Source organism: Oncorhynchus gorbuscha, linkage group LG12 (assembly GCF_021184085.1).
Source record: "Oncorhynchus gorbuscha isolate QuinsamMale2020 ecotype Even-year linkage group LG12, OgorEven_v1.0, whole genome shotgun sequence".
Taxonomy (NCBI): domain Eukaryota; kingdom Metazoa; phylum Chordata; class Actinopteri; order Salmoniformes; family Salmonidae; genus Oncorhynchus; species Oncorhynchus gorbuscha.
Window position 1 is genome coordinate 55,097,049 of NC_060184.1, and position 12,613 is coordinate 55,109,661.

General features: G+C 46.0%; 1 protein-coding gene across 1 annotated transcript in view; it reads left to right on the forward strand.

Moving 5' to 3' along the window:
• Positions 1–1,243: 1,243 nt before the first annotated feature.
• Positions 1,244–12,613, forward strand: part of LOC123990394 (zinc finger E-box-binding homeobox 1-like) — a 71,909-nt gene continuing 60,539 nt past the window's right edge. Inside the window, exon 1 of the mRNA XM_046290950.1 lies at positions 1,244–1,349. Coding sequence (XP_046146906.1) covers positions 1,292–1,349 — 58 coding nt within the window. The 5' untranslated portion in view covers positions 1,244–1,291. The remainder of the gene's footprint in view (positions 1,350–12,613) is intronic.

A 12,613-nucleotide genomic window follows, 5' to 3' on the forward strand; every position in this document is an offset into this window, starting at 1 on the left:
ACTGGACCTAAGGAGCCTAGCCCGAACCATGAAAAACAGCCCAAGACAGTTATGCCTGCTCCACCAAACTTTACAGTTTGCTCTACACATTGGGGCAAGTAGCGTTTTCCTGGCACCCACCAAATCCAGATTCATCAGTTGGACTGCCAGATAGTGAAGCGTGATTCATCCCTCCAGAGAAAGCGTTTACATTGCACCAAAGTCAAATGGACGTGAGATTTAAACCACTCCAGCCAAAGCTTGTTATCGCTCATGGTGATCTTAGGCTTGTGTGCAGCTGCTCGGCCATGGAAACCCATTTTATGAAGCTCCCGAGAGACAGTTCTTGTGCTGTCGTTGCTTCCAGAGGCCGTTTGGAACTCGGTAGTGAGTGTTGCAACCAAGGACAAACCATTTTTATGCGCTACGCACTTCAGCACTTAGTGGTCCCGTTTTGTGAGCTTGTGTGGCCTACCACTTCGTGGCTGAGCCGTTGTTGCTATTAGATGTTTCCGCTTCACAATAACAGCACTTACAGTTGACCAGGGCAATTCTAGCAGGGCAGATATTTGACGAACTGACTTGTTGGAAAAATTACATCCTATGATGGTGCCACGTTAATAGTCATTGAGCTCTTCAGTAAGGCCATTCTACTGCCAATGTTTGTCTATGGAGATTGCATTGCTGTGTGCTCGATTTTATACACCTGTCAGCGACGGGTGTGGCTGAAATAGCCAAATCCACTAATTTGAAGGAGTGTCCACATACTTTTGTATATATAGTGTACATGTGGCCGTATACAAATGTAAGCTAGTTTTGAAATGATTGTGTTTGGGCTTCTTGCGGCCAAATGGGCAGTCTACAAATTATTTGTAAATATGTTCTGGCCCCCCGACCATTCACTCAAGAAATCTAGTTGATGATCCCTGCTCTAGAGCTGTGACAATGTCTGTCATCATGCATCGGTATAGGCTCTACTAGGTTGAGCATGTTTTAACCATAAGGTTCTTAGTCAATTATCTGTAGATTCCCGTAATGATATGGCCCCAACCATACCAGAAACTCAGAATAAAATCTTTATATTTTTTTCTAATTATAATCATGTATAAATGGTGCGATGATCAGAAAGAACGCATAGAGTAGGAGTTTAAGGTTGGCGGGTCCTACGGTTTAGGAGGTGTAGAAGGTAATGTCGTAAAGCAGAGTGTCGTAAACCAGGTGCAGGGAGGGGAGGTGAAGCAGAGGGAGGAGGGGGAGTGGGGGCGAAAGAGGAGGTGACTCTCCAACAGCATTTAGACACAGCGAAAGGATCATGGCGGATGGCCCCAGGTGTAAGCGCAGAAAGCAGGCGAATCCGAGGAGGAATAACGGTAAGTAAAACTACTCCAATTTCCTTCTTTTTCTGTGGTGAAGTGGACTAGAATGAGTTCTATCGAATTCTCGATTCTCCGAAAACTTTGGGACCCCCGGAGTCGCGTTTTTAGTGGGTCAAAGTGCTGGAAAGTAGCAAGTAAGCGCACAATTATAGCCCTCTGTGGTGTACCGTTATACCTGGCTCGCGACTCTCCCACCGCCTAGCGGTTGAGTGCACCACCCTGGACCGTTATACGCACCTAATCTCGTCCCTGCACTCGCTTTTGTTCCCCGTTCAGTCCCTGTTCGATGTGATTTAAATCCTCATTTCGTTTTTTTTTTAGTTTTCAACTTGATAGCTTGTTTAACCTTCTTTCTCTCGCCTTCAATTTGGCTAGCTTTCTAAAACCGGTGTCTGGGAATATAACCTTACCTGATTGTTTTTTTGCGGACCACGGTAGTTTGTCACCTTCTTTATCAATATATAAAATAGATTGATTGATGTTCTGAATCGGATATGAGTGAATATGTGTAAAAGTTGTATTTCCTCAATGCACTTTGGAGAAACTGAACTGTTTCTGTCGCTTTTCTATTCGTTTCACGCACCGTAGCAGGTTGCGCGAGCCTTGATAGGACACTTGCTACATCGTGGGCTCGGGCCCACCATCCATGCATTAGAAAATGTTTTTAATGTGAAAATGACACTGTTCTGCTGCTTGATCATCTATTCAAATGCATGCCGTTGTGTTAGGTAGGCTACACGCTACTTTCTGTCTTATTTTTCGTTGTAAAATCATGTGTAGTGGAGATGCACGCTTTCTCACCATTGACAATGGCAAGTGTGCATTAAAAAACATTCGAAAAGTTATTGCTACGATAAGTAGAAAATATGTCGAATAAGATAAGGTTGTTATATAATTAATCAACAGAAATGCAAATGACCGTCGAGCTAAAAAAAAAACGTTGTTTCTGTAGCATGCATTGTTGGGTAATGTTTTAGAGACTGGGAAGGGTAGCTCACGCGCTGTGCGTGTGAACAAGGCACAGCCTATATAAGGAATGTGCGTTTACATCCACAGTCGCGCGCTGGGAATTCAGATTTTATAGGTTTGTGTGCCGCGGGAGCGAAACTTGCAGTTGGAACCAACCTGTTCATCCATTGTTTTTTATTAGATACATCATTTTTTGTTGTTTTTGTTTGTGTTTTGTGTTTGCGGTTAAAAAGGCTGCACTGTAGGGTTGGCTGGGTAGCCAGTGCGTTTTCTCCGAATCGTTTTTTTTTCTGTCAGTAATTTAATTCATGTCATAGTGAAGTGCTTTATCTGTAAATTATATTAAAACCGACTTGCAAAGATCATACTATTCGGGGTTGCTTGTCAATCCGTTATGCTTATTTTGTAAACCCATATCATGTGTTCTCGTGTTATTTCGTTATTACTAGTGACTTTTGTTTCACCATCAGAGGTGGGCGTTTTTTACGCATAGGAATAATGTTTGTTTTGTAGGCTGTTAGTATAGGTTTTCTGAAGAAGAAACATATATATTTTATCCTTACGACATGCGTAGCCTATAGCCTCGTGCAAGTAGTCAGCAGCGCAAGTGTTCGAGCCACCCAGCGGAGCCTGCAGGAATATAAGGACATGTTTACTTGATCTGGAAAACGGGGCTTTGGTGTTTCGAAACACCCCTCTGTCAAAACAAACTTAAAATATAATTGCTGGCGACTGAATACGCTGAGTTAGAGAAGGAATCGTCTCACTGGAATCTGTCTTCCAAAGCAGTGGAGAGCAGCCTCTGTGCCGTGCGCTGCAGCAAATGGCAACTTGTGCAGGTAGAAAAGGCAACGGGTGTCTGTAGGCGCGGCATGCTGTCATCGTGTCGATTTGTTGTGATTTTTTGTCATGGAGGAGTCGCTTGTTGTGCTTACTGTCATTGTTTGTCATTTTATAATATAAACCTAGGATATTTCTTGTGTGCCTTGTCTCTTTGCCACGGTGTTGATCACAGATCCGTGCATGCCATCGTGCCAGTGCTCGGTTGACAACAGTGAATTTGTGCTTTCACACTTTATAGCGGAGTTGTTGTAGCGTGTATTTGCGGCTCATTCATGGTCCGTGGTGAATATTTACTGCATTCGAGTCACCTCAGAGAAATAAAGACGCACCTGGTAGGTGCTGACAGATGATATAATTTGTACACGGTTTAATATGAGTAATTTATATAACATTTTTGAAAATAATTCAAACATATTATTTATTGACATTGTTTGCATAATTTGTTTTCCTTTTTACACTTATTTTAATTTCTTCACTTATTTTTCATTTTGTGTAAATTACATGCCACTGTAGTGTTGCCCATTTGATGTTCATTTAAAAAATAAACTGAGTTAGCCTATGTTTTATTCCTTATGTTATCTAATTTAGCATACCCACTGCTTGCCTCAACTGTGTTATGCTGGGTGTTCAGCCTAAAAATGGGTTCCCAGGTAAAAAGAGGGGTAGTGATTTGATTGCTTTGGGACAGGACAGGACAGGACAGGACAGGACAGGACAGGACAGGACAGGACAGGACAGGACAGGGGCGACCTGGCAGTTACTGAAACCAAAAGGTGCTTGGCGCCAGCCCTGTATTGGTTGTCTTACTGGGCCTGGAGCTGGGCCTGACAGAGCAGAGCAAGCTGAGATCAAGGTGAGCCCCGTCACAGCTGTAAACATGGAGGTGCTAACAGCCGGCCAAGCAGGCAGGACAACAGGTGCTTGCAATCTGTGGGACACTGTCTCCACTGGCTTCCTTGGTCACTTCTATCCTGACCAGGACTAGTCCAGATCCCATCAGGAATAGCAGCAACCATTCCCCGGAATGGTAATTTAACACCGCAATTTGGGAATAGAGGAATGTGGCCCGGTATTAACATTCTTAGCAAAAATAAACAGTCACTCTTGGCCTGTCTTTGCAGACGTGTGAAAGTGGAGGTTATAGGGCCTTCATTTCAAAGGAACTTTCCATATAGGTATTTATTTGAATTGATCAAAGGGCTCTCTCTCTCTCTCTCTCTCTCTCTCTCTCTCTCTCTCTCTCTCTCTCTCTCTCTCTCTCTCTCTCTCTCTCTCTCTCTCTCTCTCTCTCTCTCTCTCTCTCTCTCTCTCTCTCTCTCTCTCTCTCTCTCTCTCTCTCTCTCTCTCTCTCTCTCTCTCTCTCTCAATCATCCTACAGAAGAGGAAGAACGGGTCTGTGGGTCTTGGCTTCCGTAAAGCTGTGATGTAGTACAGGATGTTTATTTGGCTGGTAAAACTATAATTAGTGCGCTGGACTAATTTTTGCCCCTAAATAATATTGAATGTAACCACACGCTGTAAAGTTGTGTGAGAACAATAAATGAACACTGTGGTTGAGCTACAGTTCTTAAGAAAATAAGATGTTTTGGCCATTCCAAAGGCTTCAGGGGGAGAGGGGTTTTAAAAGCCATCTGTTTTAAAAAGCCATCTGTTAACATTTAAAAGGTCTACCCCTGGTGAGTGGAGTTTAGCAGAAGAGGACATTTTCATTTATCAGTTCTTTAACTTTTGAACAACTTCCTCTGCTGCATATGAAAGTGCCAAGTCAGAGGAACGTCCCCCGCCCCCTTGTCTCCTCACCCCTCCTCACCTCCCCCAGTCCTTTATTCCGGGGGAAGACACAGTATCCAGGGGTGCTTTTGCTTACCCCCTGACCTAGGCACCCATGTGTTCCTCCACTATGACTTCACTTCCCCCCCCCCTGTGCCATTGTTGGGTCCCTTCCAGCATGTCCAATTGTGTTTGTGTTTAAGTCCCTTCAATGAAAGGATCCCGAGGGGTATAAAAGCATGGGGGTTGGCTCTGGACTTTAGTCTCCTCCCCCTGCTCCCTCGACCCCTCCCTCCCTCCATCCCCCAGACCAGTGCAACCCCTCTGTCCTGTTGAGTTTGGCAGGGGAGGGAGGAGGGAAAGGGAGGAGGGAGGGATGACAGTGAGGTGCTGCTGGAGAGGAGAGCCAGTGGGAAGGAAGGTGGACACTAACTCACTCTGTCAAACACAACTGATCGCTCCCTTTACATGAGAATAGTCTGAGTGTTTCCAATGGAAAGGAGTGCAGAGGATTCATTTTGGGTAGTGAGGCAAACTAAGAAGTAGGATATGACAAGTTAAGGACAAATCTCTTGTCGAGGAACTGTCTTTACAGACCTCTTGAGGTTTGAATAGGCCTAATCATGTTTTCTTCTTTTGTCATTTTTATGTTTCTCCACACGTTTTAAAATGTTTGATATGAAATTATAATCTCTACACCACTCAATGCACCACGTCACACATTTCAATGATTTCCCAGCAGACAATTCTGTTTGTGCTCATAATCTGATGCTACTCAAACCCTTTCCCCACTGTTGTTGAGGCAGCTTAATGATTAGCAAGCTCCTATAGAGGTGTTGCATTACCCTATAAAAATGTGCTCTCCCTTCCCTTAGAAAAGCAGTTTTAAACCCCAAGTCAGTTTCACTAACCCCCTTAACTACGCTTGGATGTCCTTTATTGGGGTTGTGTGTGGGATGAATGCTTAAATGAACCATTGTGTGTTAAAGCTTTGGTTGGAGGAAAGCCTGAGGAGAAAGAGCCGAGTTACCTTTGCAGCCTGCTCGCTCTACCACATGCGCTGTCAGTGGAGGAAGAAAAGGCCCATTGAGTGGGGCCGGCGTGGGGAAGGAGAGGCCTTTTCACACTCTGCTTGTGGGAAACTTCTCCCCCCTACTGGGCATGGCTATTTGCATATGACCCATTCTCTTCCCAGAGACCCCAGTACTGACAGAGGAATCCGTGGAAAGCTCTGAGGATTCATCACAATCTCCCTCAGTCTCACGACACGACACTCAGGTTTTTGCGTTTGCGTTTTGTTGTTGTTGTTGTTGGATGCCCCAGCCTTTCTTGTTTGTTTTTTTCCTTTCGGAATTGTCTTTTGTCCGTGTCGTGCTCACTTTTTTTTTGCTGAAGGTTTGTCTATATGCCTCCCGACTATCATTTTGTGTTGTGTTTTTCCTGTGTGTAGTCTAAGCCCTGTATTTCGTGTTAAACTGAGGCCACGTCCCATAACGTGCTCCAGCAGCCGGCAGGAGTTCCTCCCTATTATAACCCAGATAGGGCCCACGACGGAGCTGCGTGACTGCGCAGGGGCCAAGGCTGACATAATGAATGAGGAGGCATGAGGGATGGAGTGTCAATAATGTTGTTGAAAGGACAGAAATATCCTGGAGTTGTTCAGCTGGGGGTTGGCGGGGGAAGAGGGGGAGGTTGGGTGTGTAGAGGGGGAGACTATATGCGGCAGGCCCAAGTGAACTGAATAAAATCATGACGGGGGGGGGGGCTCAGAAGGAGCAAGAGGAAGAGCGGGCCCCAGCATAGGCTCTCGTACTAGCTGGATCAGGAGCCTTCCTCAGTGGCTCAGATCCAACCAGGGGACTGAGTATACAAACTTCTAGATGGAATCTGCTCTACGGGGGAAACAGCGCCACTGTCCGCCCAACAGCCGTTGTTATTGGTTTTGGTTTTGTTTCGTTGACGTAGCAGAGGTGGGGAGCGTAAGGGGGAGCGTCGCACACCAGGGTAACAAATCAATCACAGTGCATATGCTGCTGTTCTATCGCACGTGCAATGATGTCAGAGGGGAAAAAACAGTGTTTGTTGTCGGCAGTAACTTCTTTGTTGTTGTAACATCGCAAACGGACGTGGCAGTTTCGCCATTGTCCCTCAAGCAATGGAAATAACTCGTTGATTTGACCAATGGAACTTCTGCACGTAAGTGTGTGCGCTCAGCTGTTTACAATACAATGGGCTTACAGTATCCGTATCCAGCACTGGGACTAGAGAACACTTTAGTGTGTTGTTGTGACCATACAGGAAGTGCCTCCAACCTACACTCTCCTCCTCTTCCTCTCCCCATTACTGACTCCCCAGAGTGAGTCATAGACAGACAGGTGTGTTGGTGAGATGACCTCACCCAGCCCACAGCCTCACAATTTCTGTGTCGATTCGAGAGGGCAAGAAATGAAATGCCTTCCTCTCTTCATCTCGCTCTCTCCTTATCGCTCCTCCCTCGCTCTCTGTTCTTAAATGGATATTGAGATAGGTGCGATAAAAATAAGTCCAAAAACAAATAGTGTCTACTCCTCCCTCTCGCTCTCTCATTATTCCATCCCTCCTACCGATACCGTATTACATAGAAACAGGTGGGAGTTGAAATGATAGTCTGAAATGAAATAAAGCTTCTACTCCTCCCTCTCTTTCTCTACCTGTCCAAAAGACCCCGCCATGTGGGAGCTGAAATGATAGTGTCCTGTTGTGTATAGCTTATAGCCGGGGGAGATGGCAGCTCCAGGATCAGTTGGTGACATGTCTTTTTGAATAATGTGTTTTGTGGCTGCTCTTTAGGCCGGACTGGTCGTGTTGGGAGTTGACAGCGACCCTACTGTCTGTTGCCTCAGCCTCCCCTCGCCTCCGTCTCCTCCTCTTATCCTCCCTGTTCCTCTGTGTCTGCTGCTTCATCCTCCCTTCCCACTCCCTCCTTCTCGCTCCCCTCTCACGCGATCGCCCCTCTCCTTCACCTGCCCCTCCTACTCTCATATTGCCTCAGCCTCCTCTCTCCTCCCTCTCCTCCTCTCCTCCCGTTTCTCAGTGGAGCGGTTAATGAAAGGTCTGTGTTAACAATAGACAGGCAGCAGGCGCTGAGCCGCCAGGCCTGATCATGCCAGTTTGTGTTTGGGCCGCAAACTCATCAGTGGAATCTTTGTTCCTCACCTTTAACCTGACAATTCATTCTCAGTTTCCCTGAAAAACGTGACAGTACAAAGCCAATGGAGCAATATGGTGACTTTATGCTGACAGATCGTAACGTTTCTTGCGGTGCGTCTTTTTGAGTCACTCATCATTGCTTATCATTATTACCCCCTGGCCTGCATGTACTATAGCTGTGATGATATCAGGCAAGACAGGCATTGGCCGGGGTCAGAAGTAGTACACTGCATAGAGAATAGCGTGCTATTTGGGACTCAGCCCAGAGGGACGTGTGTGTCCAAGAGCCTTCCTAATGATCTGAAAATGTTGACAGAGACTAAAACGGCTCCTGTGATGTCCCTGTCCCCGGGCCACAGTTAGTGACTTACACAGGGGCCACGCAGTCAAGTAGCTAGCTAGCACACTGCTTTAACAGAAACCCTAGTCGCCTTGTTTATTAGTCAGGCAGAGAGGAGAGGAGGGAGGCAACGCTGGATGTCAGAGTCTGTAGACATCACAACACACAGGAGTAATGAGAGAGCGAGACAGAGAGAGAACGAGAGAGGTAGTAGCCTGAAAACAGAGCGTGGTAGGGAGGGGAATGGGACAGGCTGGAGGCTTGAGACAAGCATAATGTCCACAGCATCGTCCCTGGACCCAGCGTCACTGAGCATGTGCAGCTGAGCTGGCCTGGCCCTGCTAGTGCAACAGAGATACAGGGAGTGAATCGTATTGTTTCAGCAGAGCTCAGGCTGAGACAGGAGCGCTCTCACATTTAGTCATCGAGGCTTCCGCCCAAATGGCAAGATTTTCCCTGTAACGTGCACTGGTACGGGCCCCTACTGGCCCTGGTCAAAAGTGGTGTACTTAGGCCTAATAGGGAATAGGGTGCCATTTGGGGCACATCCCTGGGTGATGAACGAGTTTGGCCTGTAAAACAGCTTTATAAACGGTTTATTCCCCGAGCTGTTACACCGCCATCCCATATGCTGCTTCCCCTGATGTCATTGTTCTGTGTGTTAAGTACACGTCTCTGGGGAGTTGGTGAGCTGTAAGCACATCTCTTTGGTGTTTTTTTTGCTCTTCATTGCTTACTGTCCTCGTTTGATCAGGTTTCTGTGTGTCTAGCTACCTACCAATACTCACCTGATGTCATTGACTCTAGACTCGAGCAAAGTACACCTACCTACTGTAGCTACCTCTCCAAGCTCCACCCCTCGGGGGCTCTCTGTCAACTCTGGGAGCAGAGAACTCTGATCGAACCAGTGACTACCCTTTTGACCTGTCCGCCTCTCTGTTATCGCTCAGGTGTTTGGCCTCAGCCTCGCTACACACGCTTCATCCACAGAGTCGGGGTGGAAGGGAGAGAAGGAGTGCAAACGTGGTCGCTATAGCCCGACAGTCCCACATCTGTCCTCCTCTTGGCCGTAATGACGTCATCCTTGCCGTGCTCATTACTCAGGCACCGAGCTTCCTGTCCCGCTCACACAGAGGGAGAGCCAATGAACCGTGGGTTTTAATTGATCATGTTTAGAGTCATATGACACCATTAATTAGTGCTTGTAGTTGTTTGTGTGTTTGTTTGTTGTCTCCTGCTGCCGGCTCGTGGTGTGTTCTAAACAGAGGACCAGGCATCATTAGGCGTCTCATCTGTTAGCCGCGCGCCACTGAACTAACATCACATTATTTTGTAGCCTGGCACTGGTGGTGCGCCACCCCTCCCCCCTTTCTCTCTCTCTCTCTCTGTCTGTCTGTGTCTCTCGCTCTTCTTTCTCTCTCTGTCCTTCTTTCTCTCTCTCGCTTTCTCTTTCTTTCTATCTCTCTGGCAGCTGCCAGGGTTCTCCCACTCCAACATGAGCAGGTGCTGCAGGCATGCAGGAACTCACTACAGCGCTCATAAATAACACCAGAGAGAGAGAGAGAGAGAGAGAGAGAGAGAGAGAGAGAGAGAGAGAGAGAGAGAGAGAGAGAGAGAGATTTAAAGTTTCCTCTGGCATGAGAGCTATATCAAGGAGAGCAGGGCGTGATTCACGGTCAGCTCTGTTCCTCAGCCTCCTGCAGAAGGAGATGCTGCTGTTACCCGGGACCAATGTGAATGAAGTGGCTGCCCACCCTGCCTGCCCTTCTCATATGTATTTGTTCACCGCCTCCACTCCCTTTCTTCTACCAACGCCCCATTCAAAATGTAAGCCAAATAGCCCACACTTTCATGCCACATCAAATTAGTTTTAAAAAATACATTTTTACAAAGATAAGGGCACCACACAGACAGAGGGTATTGTCATTGAGGTCTCTTTTGCTGCAATTAAGGACCGAAGAGCTTCTGAACAACGCTAATTGTCCGGCACTCTAAAAGCAAATGAAGTGGTCAAACAGGAATTAAATTTCATGCACACTTTAATAACCTCTCACAATTATGAACTTGTACCGCAAAGAAATCAAATAAAAATGATATGCAAGGACATGCGTTTTTAGCCTAGGCTACTTCAAATCTTCAGTCTGTCTTTCGCCACTTCAGGACAACTATCGATCACTCGTTCAGTCAGTCATTTCTCTGATTGGCTAACTTCAAATCAAATCAAATCAAATTTTATTTGTCACATACGCATGGTTAGCAGAGTACCCAGGATGCAACCTGAGCAGTCTTTATAAAAAATGGTGGATAAATGAAGGTAGTTCACACAGGCCGGTCTCGTTCAGTCAGTCATTTCTCTGATTGGCTTGTCAACCACAAACTTCTACAGATGCAAAACCAGGAAGTCTAAGAGTACCCAGGATGCAGGAAGGCCTGAGCAGTCTTTATAAAAAATGGTGGATAAATGAAGGACTAAAAACAGTTCACAAGGCCAGACTGTTAAATAGCCACCACTAACATTGAGTGGCTGCTGCCAACACACTGTCATTGACACTGACCCAACTCCAGCCATTTTAATAATGGGAATTGGCTCTCCCATAGACACCAATTATTCATCTCATATACATATGTGATACAACATCGACTGCATCCTTATGCTGGCCACTTTAACTATGCCACTCTGGTATATACTGACTTAGTTCATTGACATTCCATTGAAAGACAGAGTTTTGGAATTGTTAAATTACTTGTTGGTTATCACTGCATTGTCGGAACTAGAAGCACAAGCATGGAAACATGTCTCAAATAAAATTTGATTTGATTTGAATGTCTTCCTCTTCTGTCTCTGGTCTTTATCTCTGTCAAAACAACAGTGTTCCTTGCCTGGGTTGCGCCCCAAACGGGCACCCTTTTCCATATATAATATAGTACACTACCACTTTTGACCAGAACCATATCTGCCCTGATCAAAAGTAGGACACTGTATAGGGAACATGGTGCCATTTAGGATGCAGCCTTGGTCTGGTCCTAATCAGCTAAAGGCAGCATTCCCAGCCCCTGTGGAAGGCAAGGGACCTATTTAAGGATTCTTGTTGGAGGTTGGAAACAACATAAAATACGGGTTAGGAGGACTAGCTGTGCTGCCATATAGTTTTAAAAGCTCTGTGAACTTAGCAGAAGAAAACAACTTTTGTATCAAAATGTTAGTTGCGTCGATTGAGGGAAATAGCTGCAGACACAGGTTTTATGAAAGAGGTCTGACTCTGGCCACACACGGTATCGAGCTGGCGTCTGTAACCTCCGCCTCTCGCCCGGTGTGCTGACGAAAGATGGTTGGTTTTGATTTGGTGGGGAAAGTTTGTCATCGTTTGTTTGATAGGAAATGGTCCATTAACCCTGTCACCCATTGCTTTATCAAGCCAAATTCTCGACCATTCAAAATGACACAATGTGACCCATCCTCCTTTCTTTTGAGTGTGTGACTCTGGCATCAAACGCATCCCCAACGACAACCTGCCTTCAATACAAAATGACCCGGTCCTTATTCTGCCATCTATGCTAACTGCCCTCATTCACTCTAGCGCCCTCCTGCCTTCTAAACAGGGCTATTAAGACGCTTCATTCAACCAGTAAAAAGCCCCCCTGCCCAATGTGTGTGTGTGTGTCTACCCCCCTGCCCAGTGTGACTGTGGCCTTCCTTGTTCTAGTGCCAGGATGTAGCCAGTCTTCCTTGGCATCGTTGCCATCGTGGCACCATGTACAATCCATTGATAATATATCTATATTATGTAGGGTTCATCCTATATTATAGGATGTTGTTACTGCATGTAGTGTTAAGTCTATTCTACACTGAAAAGAGAAAGGTTCTACAAATGGTTCTTCCTCAGCTCTTACGGTTCCTTGAAGAACTCTTGCCCGATAAAGGACCCTTTGAGTTCAGTGTGGGGTTCTTGGCGTGGCATCTACGGTTCTTCAGAATTCTAAAAGGTTCTGGAAATGTATGGGAGCCTGCAGATGTGTCCCTTTCATAGCACACAGCAAATTTGCCAGTGTTAAGTGGTGTTGAATTTTCAGTGTAACATTACTAGTGTTGATTTGAGAGTTAAAAGAACACTGTAAAGAGTTAAAGGTGCTACACATAGGATTTTTA